General features: G+C 36.6%; 1 protein-coding gene across 5 annotated transcripts in view; it reads right to left on the bottom strand.

The window, feature by feature from the left end:
* The window catches only part of WDFY3 (WD repeat and FYVE domain containing 3), a 229970-nt gene that overhangs the window by 30015 nt on the left and 186263 nt on the right, over window positions 1–13692 (bottom strand). For all 5 annotated transcript variants that reach the window (XM_077765173.1, XM_077765175.1, XM_077765174.1 and 2 more), the window contains 8 exons: window positions 12390–12558; window positions 9533–9696; window positions 6930–7078; window positions 5687–5807; window positions 4826–4911; window positions 3476–3556; window positions 657–711; window positions 277–396 (listed from right to left, as the gene is read on the bottom strand). In XM_077765173.1, the coding sequence (XP_077621299.1) occupies window positions 277–396; window positions 657–711; window positions 3476–3556; window positions 4826–4911; window positions 5687–5807; window positions 6930–7078; window positions 9533–9696; window positions 12390–12558 (945 nt within the window). The remainder of the gene's footprint in view (window positions 1–276; window positions 397–656; window positions 712–3475; window positions 3557–4825; window positions 4912–5686; window positions 5808–6929; window positions 7079–9532; window positions 9697–12389; window positions 12559–13692) is intronic.

The raw sequence follows: 13692 nt of genomic DNA, 5'->3' as shown, positions 1-13692 counted from the left end.
ACTGGCTGCAGTATAGAGGACAGAGGGACACCAACCAGTGGATACAAATTAACTAGCACTCCAGGAAAACCAAACCAATATTACAAATTAGTATCTAAGAAGTTCGTCAATGACCTAAACTTTGTGTACAACTCCAAGCTAAAGCTCTTCTCATCTTCTTGAAAAAAGTGCCTGTTGAGAACTTTAAATTATAAAGCAAGTAAACCATGTGAGCAACTAAAGTATCTTTTACTCTTGAAAACGTGCTCCATTTACACAAAATGATTTGAGATTTACCTCTGAGTCGTAATCTGCAAGGATCCAAGGGAAGACAGGATACTGCATGAGATCATTATAGGATCTGCCAGCCAAAGTGTTCAAGTGCATCAAATACTGGAAGTTGCTGATTTCACCTCTCTTGGGAAAGATAAATAAAGACTCATTTTAGGACAATTATGTCCATTATGTTTACTTAAAAAAATTTTTATATGTAAAACAAGGCAAAACACAGCTTCCTTCTTAACAGATTTTTATAACATTTGTTTTTCCTAGCAAGGACAAAGAACAAAATACATTTTATGTATCTATTTTATGGATTACTGAAGTGCTTTTAATTGTATGACTTATACCATCTAACTATAAATTATAAACAAAGCTTATATTTTCATTAAGCCTACCTCCCATCTTTGAGTCACAGACTTCTCTCCAACCAAGGTGCTAAGCAACCCAGATCTAAAAGCAAGAAATAATTAAATTGTAGGCCATATCATTTTAAATCTGAGTAATAATAAAGTTGAAAACTTTAACTAGTCCGGGAATTTTTCAAACTATGGAAGACCTATTATTAATGGGCCACGAAATCAGCTAAGTGGATTGTAATCAATATTTGCATTTTCTTTTTTAACATTTATTTATTTTTGAGAGACAGAGAGACACAGGGCATGAGCAGGGGAAGAGCAGAGAGAGAAGGAGAGACAGAATCCAAAGCAGACGCCAGGCTCTGAGCTGTTAGCCCAGAGCCCGATGTGGGGATCAAACTCTCAAACTGTGAGATCATGATCTGAGCCAAAGTCGGATGCTTAACTGACTGAGCCACCCAGGCACCCCTGTAATCAACATTTTGAAATATGAAATAACATGGAATCAAACTGAAGAAAACAGAATACTGAAAGATATCACATGTAGTAAGGGAAAGTGTTTGAAGTCAATTTTGTTTTAGTATTTGTAACTCAGTTTGTCAGTCCTGGGATGCAATGTAAAGTATATTTTTTACTAAGGTTATGGCAAAAGTTTGAAAAACACTGATCTAGTCCAATGGTCTACCTTTTTACAATAATCCCTATATAAACAAATTTAAGGACATTAACTTGGAATAACTGAAATAGTATACGATATATTGTACATACTAGGTGCGTGGCACATTTCCTAAAAGATGTTGAAGAGTGAATAAAATGGTGAATATTTTATGACAGGAAAGTTTTTGCTATTCAGGTCCTTTAAAATTATGAACTTTCTTGGATATCAGACTTTCCTAGAATGCTGTAAAACCCTTTTTAAGGTTTAACAGTTTTACAATAATAATGAATGATTTGAAGATCGTGAGTTACACACTGAACTGGAAGGAAAGCACTTAACTATGTATTTCATTGGAAATTAATGGATTTGTCAACCCTAGTTCTTAAACATGTCCAGTTGAACAGTACAGCTAACACCTTCCACTTCTAGATAAGTTCTTCCTATCAGGCAAACCGAATGTACAGAAACTCTCTGGAAAAAGCACTATGTCGACTCCTTCACTTTATAAGAAAGGGAACAAGTGACAAGGTTAAAGCTGGAAATGAATTTCTTCTTCTTGCCTTTGGGCTTTTAAAATATCTTTAAGAACTGCCAACTTGGCACAGAAAGTAGGGAGAACAATGAAATAACAAGTTGAAGATATCTAATAAGCAGGTAAAGTGTTGGGAATTTAATTACAAGTAGGAAAAAAGGCTCAATGTGCTATAAGCGGGCCTTTTTATTTCCCATTATCTTAGTAACACCACCAATGATTAGAACAGAACATGATCTGAGGTTAACAATAGCACATATTTGCCATATGTGTTTGCTAAACAGCTAAAGAAGGAAAGCAACAGCTTAAAGAGAAACATACAAATTTAACATAGTTAGATGCACAGACTGGAATCAAATTTTATTTATGAATTACAGAATCCCCAGTAAAGTCTGAAGTCACTTTCTTTCATGTTGCAATCATTTGTAGCCCCAAAACGCTGCTTCTTTTCCAGTGGATTATAGAGGACTACCAGTCCTATAAATGGAGCTGGACAGCTGGACTCTTAAAATGGCTATATCATCCAGAAGGACTTTCTAAGATTAAAAGCAACTAAAATGAGCACAAAGGAACTACTAGTAGGTTTGAGCACATAAAAACAAAAGTTTAAATTTAAGTGTTAAAAAAAAGTCAAGAGGAAAACTGGTCAATTTGCTGCAACAAATATAACAAGCAAAGGAGCAATATATTATTATAGAAAAATCCCATACAAATTGATAATAAGAACTCAGAGGAAAGGTTAAGTAGACTTCTTGTAGTGATCATTTCTCACTTTATGCAAATATCGTATTATGGTGTATATCTGAAACTACTATAATTATATGTCAATTATATCTCAATTATAAAAGATCAAACCACTATCAATACCACCAACAAAAAAGTATTCAGGAAAAAGAACAGGCAAAGTTATGGATAATTCACAAATGATGATTTTAAATGGCTAACAAACATATTACAGAGCTCAAGATTACTAAAATAAAAGAAATGCACATTTAAAAATTGAGAAAGCATTTTATAAAACCAGGAAAGATGAAAAGATAAATATAAAAAGCTGGCGAGCATTTATGAGAAAAGTAAACTTATCCACTAATGATGGAATATCAATATGTGTAATTTTACGGAAAACAAGTTGGTTTTCTGTACCGAAAGCCTTAAAATTCATACCTCCCTCTTTTTTAACTAAGGGGACTTTACCCTAAAAAAACAAACAAACAAACAAAAAAACAATGAGCAATCACAGTTGCACTATTAGAACAAGGAAACCAGAGAAAGATGAAGTATCCAAAAACGAGAGAGTACATATAATAAATACATAGTAAACAAAAGTAATACTACTGAAGAATTTTTTAAATGCAGTGGGAAATGGTTACATACAACACAGAATGGGAAAAGTAGAATAAAAATCTGTGTTTAGAGCAAAACTTCAATTATGCACATAGGACTATTCGCATTCTTACAAGGCTTGCGGAAATGGATCAAAACTTGAGTGCTGGTCTGACACGAGTGATCATGAACACTGTTTCTTTTTCCTTCTGGTTTCCAGTATTTAGAAAATTTTGTGCAACCAGTAAAAGGGGAAAACACTCATTAAAAATATTAACTACTACTGTGCAGATGCAAACCATCCCGATTTCACCATTAAACTTACGCAAGGAGCAAACAACTTACCCCTGCTCGACACTTGTGTTTGGTCGTTGCCCAGACACAGACTCTGAACTGTCAGTTAGCGATGGCACTACAGCCAAAAACCTGGAAAAGTTAAAAACAGCATGTCAGGGTCAGGACCTAATAGAAGCCTTAGAAAGGATGATTCATTTACATCTTGACTGCTGCGTTTACCCCTCTACCACCCTTTCAAAGGGAATACACAGTAACTGGAATACTCTGTTACAAAGCCAAATACAAAGGGCCACAGCAAATCTATCACTTTGGATCTTAAAAATGCTGTCATATTACTGGAAGAAAAAGCCTTGTAACATGGATTCACAGAAGCTGACTAAACTTAATGAAGTCCTAAAGAGTGATTAACACAGCAGCAGTAACGATGACAGCTAAACAAATGACAGAACAGGGACAACACTAAAGAAATGAAGATACATACAAGATGAGCAGCTTTATGTGACCCTTACACATCTTTTTCAGAGTTGCTTACAGTGTCAACATAAGTTTTTATTTATTTATTTGTTTGTTTATTTCATGTATGTATGTATGTATGTATGTATGTATGTATGTATGTTTACGGGAGTGGGGGGAGCAGAAGGAGAGGGAGAGAGAGAATCCCAAAATCCCAAGCAGGCTCCGTGCTGTCAGCACAGAGCCTCATGGGGGCTCAATCCCACAAATCATGAGATCATGACCATGAGATCACATGAATATAATTTCTAGGCCGCTCAGTCTCTGCTCTCAATAGCAAGGCACGGCATTGTCTTCTTTTGTGGTAAATAGGAAAGAAGCCTATTTTGAACCTGAAGTATGATTTTTTTTAAAGTTACTATTTCATCATTCTTTTGAATTCAGAGACACAAGTCTCAATAAGTAAAGTAGCTTTTGATAAGATCTATAGTGACCAGAAAGATAAAACAGTATTTCACAACAGAGTACCTTCTTTTTTTTTTTTTTTAAATATTTTTTATTTATTTCTAGGAGAGAGAGAGACGGCGTCAGCAGGGGAGGGTCAGAGAGAGAGGGAGTCACAGACTGAAACAGGCTCCAGGCTCTGAGCTGGCTGTCAGCACAGAGCCCGACGCGGGGCTCAAACCCTCGAACCGCGAGATCATGACCTAAGTGAAAGTCGGACGCTTAACCGACTAAGCCACCCAGGCGCCCCCAGAGTACCATCATTTTAAAAGCTAACTAGAAGAATCATGTTTCCAGAGCTTGCCAAAAATGAAACATTTTTTTTTTAAAGAAGCTAATTTACCGCTCTAAATCCTAGACTTCTAAAACTAGCTTATCTGGTACAGCTTCCCTTCCATTCTTCCCACGACAGCATTATAAAGTATTCCTAATCAACAATACCTTTGATAGACTTTATTTCTAATTCCTTTCTGAAAAGCAAGGAGGTAATTTCGTCCATCTCCAGAGAAAACTTCCACAGCAATAGGCTGAAATGATCAAAGAGAAAAACATTAAGAAAAATCACAAAGTTAGATATTAAGTTTCCCACTATGAATATCTACATTGTTAAAGAAATTAACTTTTGGACTGAAGGGACAGTTTTAAAAGTCATAAATTCCCAGGAGATTAAATTACAAAATAAACAGAGCCAATGTGTTCAGTTCTATTTTTGTTTCTGAAATCTAACAGAATAATGGTAAAATAATTTTAAAAGGATAATTAGGAAAATTATAGTGAAGGTGCAATTTTTATATTAAGAGACAATTTTATGCTGATTTGGATGCTGTGGGGAAAGAGTTGATAACAAAGATATCACTCAAACTTCAGGTTGTGTTAAAAAAAACAACCATGTATTATACAGAGTTGTACACCCATGTGATTGAGTATGCTTACCACAAAATCATTAAGGAAATACTGTAAGGGATAGTGTGGATCCTATAAAGGTTTCAAGTTCGAGCTTTTAAGTATTCTCTGAATAGGAGTGCCTGGGTGGCTCAATCTGTTAAGCATCCAACTTCGGCTCAGTCATGATCTCACAGCCTGTGAGTCTGAGTCCCACATCGGGCTCTGTGCTGACAGTTCAGTGCCTGGAGACTGGCTCAGATTCTCTCTCTCTCTCTCTCTCTCTCTCTCTGTCTCAGCCCCTCCCCTGCTTGTGCTCTCTCTCAAAATAAATACACATCAAAAAAAAATTTTTTTTAATAAAACATCCTCTGAATAAAGGAACACGACAAAATGTTCAGTACTATTAAATCAACCCACCTGCAGGAGATACCGCCTTTTATGTACTTCCTTGATATCTTCATATGCAAAAATGCTACATGTTCTCTTGAGTTGACTGGGACCTTGCCTGGCTCCTCTGGGAATAATTGGCTCATGCATACTTGGCGGCCAAGAGAAAAAAAGATGAACAAAACACAGCGAGAGATAAATTCACTGTGCAACAAAGGGTATATTATTTTTAACATGTGAATAGGAGCAGGGAACAATATATCAGAATACTGATAAATTTTTAAGTTATATTTAAACATATTTAAGAAAAAAGTATGTTTAAGAGAATAATGTATAGACTACTCAGCATACAAAGAACCCCTTTTGATGATAAATTTTTAAAATCCCATGTTACTATTGGAGCCAACTTCTCTAACAGGCACAGCTGGTACAGTGTGTAGGCCTCCATACTTTTAGAGACCGAAGAAAACGTTTTAATTTTTTTAATCAAAAGAAAAAATTCAACTGTTTGGTAGAAGAAAATGGTTTAATATATAATATTAATATTATATGCTTTAAAGCAATAGCCGCAAAATAGGATTTTTAGTATTTTTATATGGAGCAAGGGTCCCATGATGGTGGGTGGCCCTGATTGTTGCTGATAGTTAATTATCTGAAGCATCTCCTGGGAATGGATCGCAGAGACTGAGTGTACATTCAACAGTGTTAGGTATTCAAAATGTTAAAGAGAAGAACATGCTGACTTTCTAAGCCTTAAGCCTTTTGTGCTCCTCTGGCTTTGTCTGTCTTCTGGGTTTCTGTTACCCACTGTCATCCCATCACAGGACTGGCAGAAGAAAAGGAAGACCGACAAACTCAGTTCTTCTGCCTGCGCTCTGTCACGCTGCTTCTAGGGCTCAGAGGACATGGCCTCTCTTCCATGTGTTAGAGTGCTGTGAAGCCACCCGCATTTCCTCTACAAATGTGTTTGTACTAAAATTTAAAAAGGACAATTTGCAAATCCTAAATAAATTTATACACAGAATAAAACAAAGAATTTGGTGTCTAGTGCTATTAATGCATAAAAATATATTTTAGTTTTCATTTTGATAAATAAGGCAACTGTTCTCTTACCTTGAAATAACTATTCCCCTTGTGGCTTTTTAATAACAAATGCACACAAATTGAAAGATAACATTTCTTAGAACACAATTTTTGGATTAAAACAGCACTATGTAAATATATATTGTTTTCTCAAGATAGCTGTATTGTGTCTCTTCGTTCATTTACTTACTTTGGAGGTAAGGTTTCAATATCTCTTATTTCCCTGGTTGCCGTCATTGTAAATCCATCAATCACATAAAAATGTTCTTTACCAAAAAGTAGTAGCCCCTCACTTGTATCCAGGCCCTGGACTCGAGCACAGCGGTACATGTGTTGAATCTATAAAGAAGACCATAAATATTAACATAGTTAAAAAAACAAAACAAAGCCCTGATAATTTCTTTTTGGATATAACTGAAACAAAATGTTTTCAAAATATAGATTTAGTGGGCAAACAGGATTCTACCAAGATGCACTCTGTTATAGTATCCCCCGAGCTAAGCCTTTAAATCTGAGTTTAAGTGTGTTGAAAAGAATCAGCTAAAACTGCAACCTGATTTACACTTGAGTTTGATAAAAGGAGACAACCACTTTACTCACATCCAACACCTAGCCATCCAATGCACTTCTCCCACTCTCCACAGAGTACTCACTGTGTGCTAGGGACACATGTACTAGGTTCTAGGAGGGATGAACAAGTTAGATTAGGAAGGACACAGAGACAATGAACTTGACAGGGAAAAAAAGAGAATCGAGGCATACATGTAAGGAGATTAGGATTGTGCCCTTTGTGAGCCAAGAGTGCAAAAGGTCTGTTGAGCCTGACAAACTGAGTGACTCCCTAGGCCTGTCACTTAGTTGTGGATTTAGCCAACTTTCTTAATTTCTCTGGGTCTCTCTGTCTTCATTTGTGAATTTCAAATCAACACTGGCTTGTCGTGAGAGTTACTGAGGTAACGTATGTAACTGTGTTAGAAACCGCTGGTTGTCTTCTCTTGTGCAACTCACTTTTGTCTTTTTCCACATCTCCCGGAACAGAGATCGACATTTGTCCCTATTCGCTCCCCATCTGGGGTCCTGCCTGTCTAGCAGACTGCTCTGCCATTGCAAAAAGCCAAACTTGGCAGAAGGTATATTTTCCTCAGTCAGAAAGAGTTGCTACATCTCTCAATGTAAGTATTGTTTTCTTTCCAATGGGCAAGATCTAGTTCTTACTTGTTTAAACTCAGTTCAACATGAGTCAAGGAAAAAATATCAGCAAGTGAACTCAAGTCAAACAAATGTCAGTCTGAATACACTTTTCGTGCGCTATTCAAACGTAAAGCAATTAGAGCAAAAACTGTACTTAATGAGATTAAGTTTAAAAAATGACACCCTTAGAAAACAGATTTTCTAAAACATGTACATGTAGTCAGTTTTCATCATATCTGAACTACTTTAATAATAAAAATTTAGAATGTTATAGGAAAAAAACCCAGTATTTTGAAAATCATTCTATTGTATAAGACACAAACACAAAAATGTTTTTTGTAAGTGCATAGTTTCATGAATTTTCAAATGCTAAAAATGTAAAAAATGTAACGCAGCCAGTATCCAGCTTAAGAAACAGAACATTCCCAAGACTCCAGAAGCCTCTTGTGTTCTTCCTTCAGACCTCATGTACTTTTATAATTACATGATTTTAAATATTTTCATTCAAGATTAATTAAGCCATATATTCAAACAGAATTTTTAAAATCATACCCTAAGTTCTGGTTATATCTTAGTGCGTAAGATTTCAAGGGTTACACCAAGATCTAATATGAGAGGCAAAAAGACTGTCCTTTAAAAAGCTGATTATTCACAACACGTTTAATTCATGTATTCTTTCATTTATTTATTTATTCTTTTATTTACTTACTAATCACTCCTTCCTTCAGAAGTTTACTGGATATGTTAGGTGATTGGGACCATGTAAGGCAATGGGGATTGGCATAAGAAACACTGCCTGCCTGTAAGGAGCCCCTTTTCTATGGCAAGAGACAGGCACAGGAACATTCACGACATGATAAAGCAGAATGATATAATACAAGGCACTATAAAGGCACAGGGGAGGGATATCCAAGCAAGCCTGAGCTGGCAAGACAATCAAAGAAAGCCTCCTACATCTGAGTATTAAAGAGATCTCAGGAAATGAGACTGTACCAAATGGGAGCTCCCAGGATAGATATTATGCATGTGATGGAGAGGGGGCATCTTGGCAGAAAACACAGTGAGTAAAGCACAGAGTAAGTGAAGTGAGCCTGAACAGGTCAGCAGGGTGTGGGCAGTCGGGAGAGAAATAGAAAGTAAGGTGGTCTTCTGTGAGTGAAGGAGAACAGGGCTTAAATATAAACCTGGGGATGATGATACGGATGGACTGAAGCTGCTTGTAGATGGTTAACAACTATGGAGGTGGAAAAAAAAAATACAAGACCAGATTACTGAAGGGGTTGTGTGCATGGGTTTTAATAGAGAATTATGGTAAGAAGCACAGTCTGACAAAGGGTACAGAGACAGAGTGAACTAGGTATCAACTGTTAATATTGCATCTGATAAAGCTCTGTGCTGTTTTGTATGTTCAGATTGGTCAGAACATCCTGAAAATGACAAACGTAGAGTGCTGGATCCGAAAGGCTGCATACTATTCATTCTGTATTTCATTTTAGAGGCTAAAATTTTACCTTCTACCACCAGATAAATATCTATCAGTTAGTCTTGTAAAATGGAAACAAGTCACTTAAATACAATCCTTACTTTTTAGAAGCACAGTACCTTTTCTCCTTCCTCCAACAGGCGCAGTAGGGTGGCATTGTCTGTTTTCTCCTCCTCCTCTATAGAGCTACCCTCAGCAATCTGGTCCTGTAGCTGCTCCTGGCTCTCCTCATCTCCTCCATCAGGTGCGGATCGAGACCGTTTCAGAGGAGGCTTGACCAGACCTATGGGATAATAACCATGATTGCTATGTGACCTTGCAGGGGCCATTTGGGAAGGAGTTTGGCTCAGGCAGTCTCTCCTACATATTTCCAAACTGAGTTAACTCTGGAAGGTATAGGGAGTGAGCACAGTGCAGTGGTTAAAGACATAGGCTCTAAAATGGAAGAGTTATGGGACCCTGGAGAATTATCTGCCTTCTCTGAACTTCAGTTTTCTCATCTACAAAACTGGGACAAAAATACTGTCTGTGTTAGAGGGCTGTTGGGAGGATTTAATGACTTATTCATGCTTAGCATTCATGTTTAATAGTAAATGCTAAGTAAGTGTCAGATGATTAAAATAGCTTAAAATAAGTGGTAAGAATGGTGTTTCTTATGGACAGGTGTCATTGACGGGTATCATAAACAAATGATCAATCACTATCAGAAACAAAATTAAAGGCAGCAAGATATAAACATGATTATAAGAGATCCCACCTACATGGATGGGCCCATGAGGACTATTTCAAGACCTATGTCACAAGCAGTATGGTCATTCATATATGAATCAAGGTGATCAATCATCAGGTCATAAAAAAAATACAATTCTTTAAAATACAGGACAGGTGACTTGATTTACAGGTTAAGGAAACATTCTACTTGTCTACATTTTGATTAACTTTATTAATAACCATAGGAGGGGACATTAAAATCAACTGATGAGATGCCAAAGTATGAGAAGCACTCAAAATACACTCTAAACCCAATGTTTAATTAATATTCTATAGTTGTTTCCAAAAAGTCATGTTACAGTTACCAATGATAATTGCACTAAGAATTTTGAAAAAGCATGTCAGCCTTTTAGAATTTTATCCTTTGAACATGAGTTATCAGAGGTTCTACTTTGCCTTGAAAAGAACCTTCTTTTCACACAAGAAAGAGTATATAACTAAGCAAGAGAGATCAAATCCTGCTAAGAATATTCCCAAAGGGGAAAAGCTTATATTTGTATATATATATATTTTTAAGTAAGTTCTGTGCCCAGCTTGAGGCTTGAACTCACGACCCCCCTATCAAGAGTCAGATGCTGAACTCACTGAGCCAGTCAGGTGCCCCTACAGTTGCATTATTTTTAATACATCAAAATCTCCAATTCTATGTCTAGCATAATACCTTGCATAGCATAGAAGGGACACCAAAATTTGTGGTTTTACCTCAGTTGGAGATTAGTAAAATGAGGCTAAGTAAAGAGAAGTGCCAATGATGCAAACACGGGTCATCTGACTAACTCTGAATTTTACCTTAGCTTATACTCAGTAAATTCAGCTTTGGGGCCACTTGCCTAACTTTGCTGGGGCAATGTCAAGAAAATTAGAGCATTATAAACCTTGCTCAACTACTACAAGTTTCAAGGATTCTAGGACAATGTTAGACTACGAAATGCTTAAGAAGTCATAGTCACCATGAGGGAAGAGGAACAGTATAACAGTAAGAGAAAGGGATCGCAGTTTTACGGTGTGTTTTGTTAACATGGTCATATATGATCAGATTTTTAATCAATTGGGTCTGAAACTTATTTTTAATTTGAAGTTCTTAATTTATATTTTGAGGCTTTGTTTACAGAACATGGCAAGACTTTTGAATTTATCATGAAACAGAGGCTTGAAAGAGTTAAAACACTGGACTGATTTACTTCTTCAGTATTGACTGAATCCCCATTTTGTACTGGGCATATGCCAGAAAGCCATAAGGTGAGGAAAAAAATGATCTCTTGCTCTGAGAAACTTATAATTTAGAAAACATAAAGTGATGAAAAATACTGAAATTGCTATAAGCGATATGAGCAAAGTGCTCTCAGTGGACAGGGGAGTTGGAAAAGGCTTCAGAGAAGGATGATTTGATATTTCACCAGTGTCTTCGAGGGGTTTGTTAATCTAGATCATGGAGAAGCTGTAGGAAGGGGGAAGGGGGTACACATATGTAAAAATACAGAATCAAAAGTCCATGTCCAATTCATCATTTCATGTTTGTTTTACTAAATCCATAAAGCATAGATTTGGAATAATCTAATCTGTTTTAGCTCATAAGAAGAGAGACCATAATTTCTTAACTACTGTCTAACATGCACTAATAACATGTTTAGTAGTTGTTTTAACTTTATAAATATTTATTTGCTTATTAGGGCCTTGAATTAAAATATGAGGTGTTGCTGAGAGTTCTGCTAAATGCACTAAAAACAAGCTATCAGGCCAACAGGCACGTTCTGTCTATCTGTAGGCAAGAAAGAAGAACTAGTCTCGTTAGTTCTGATATAGAAATCAATTTTTTTTTAATGTTTTTTTATTTATTTCTAGGAGAGAGAGAGAGACAGCATGAGCAGGGGAGGGTCAGAGAGAGAGGGAGTCACAGACTGAAACAGGCTCCAGGCTCTGAGCTGGCAGTCAGCACAGAGCCCGACGCGGGGCTCGAACCCACGAACCGCGAGATCATGACCTAAGCGAAAGTCGGATGCTTAACCGACTAAGCCACCCAGGCGCCCCTATAGAAATCAATTTTTAAGAAGAGTGAGATTATAAAATATGTACGGATACTTTTATCCCTATAAAAGGGATAGTAGGGTTGGCCCTACTCTTTGTAGTACCTCCTATTTTCATAAAAATTCGAATATAAGAGATGCTCCAAAGTCATGTTTACTTAAATCCAAGAGGAAGGCTGACCTTTGACCTTAGCAATAGTGTCCTCGCCATGCTCTGGTTCTTGCTGTGTAGCTTCACCTTCTGAACTCTCCACAATGGCATCCTGGACAATGGCCGGATTGCCAGAGGCCAGTCGCATGTAGTATTCTTTACTGTCATAACTTATGGCTCTTCTGTATCGAGCAGGTTTCTAAGAAATAACAGAAGAAAAGGATTCAGGTAATTATTTTCAGAATTAAAATATAAGCTTCCTGAGGGAGGGTACGGTGTTAACACTTTATTATGTGTTATCTTTTTAAAGGGATTTTTGACAGGCTGTAGTTATACACAATAAAGCCATACACTTTTGAGTTAAGTTTCTCTATTTTTAAATTGCATTGATTTTTAAAACATACATATATATGTATATAAACATTATTAGTTTTTCTTCCTGAAATAGAAATAAATCATCTGTAGTCAAATAACATTTTCATGTTAGTACTGCATGACCTTACCATATTAGATGTGTTAGAAAACCTTCCTAGACAGTAAAGAGAATGCCCAGTGTTGGCCAGCATCAAGTTGCAAGAGGATGTCTGGTTTGCAAGGAGCTGGGAACTTTGCAAACTAAAGTTAAGTAGTCTGGTCTACAGGCCCATCCATTCAGTTGGGACTCATCTGTGCCTGTGTTTACTTAAGATGCCTGGAGATAAAGACTTAGAACTGCACTGATCTTTCTCATATTCCCAGTTATCACTGAAATTCTAGAAATGGCCTGAACTTTCAGAGAGTTCTGACCCAACAAGGAATCAACCAGCTTTAGGCCAGATGGTGCTCTCTGGCTGGCCTGCCCCTCCAAGCTGATACATTCAATTTGCTAAAACATCCCTGCTGTTTGTTGTATAAAGTAACATGATCCAGAAGCTTACTATGTTAGAAACATATAGAAGTCCCTCTTGAAGAAGAAATTTCTTACCTAGAAACATTAGAAAAGATCTGATATTTTTGGAATACAAGAGCATTTCTTTTTCAGAATAATTAATATTTATTCTAAAAATACAGTCTCCAATTGACCTAAACTTATTTTTTCTTAAAAATATAACATATGGAAAAAATAAGGTCTAAAATGTCCTACAAAACTGTAAAACCACAGGGAAAATATAGTATGTATATAGGTTTCTCGGTTAGAATGAGACCCAGACTTTGGATTAACAACTTATGCGTTAAAACCTTCCCTTTCTAAACATTTCACTTCTCCTACCTCACGAATATGAACAGCTAATTAAAAATATTCTGTTGGCTTACTCTTCAACAAGTAGTCCATATGTTTTTCCACAATAAGGCT

Source organism: Crocuta crocuta, unplaced genomic scaffold, assembly GCF_008692635.1.
Source record: "Crocuta crocuta isolate KB4526 unplaced genomic scaffold, BGI_CrCroc_1.0 scaffold134, whole genome shotgun sequence".
Lineage (NCBI taxonomy): Eukaryota > Metazoa > Chordata > Mammalia > Carnivora > Hyaenidae > Crocuta > Crocuta crocuta.
This window is presented reverse-complemented; position numbering and strand designations above follow the sequence as displayed.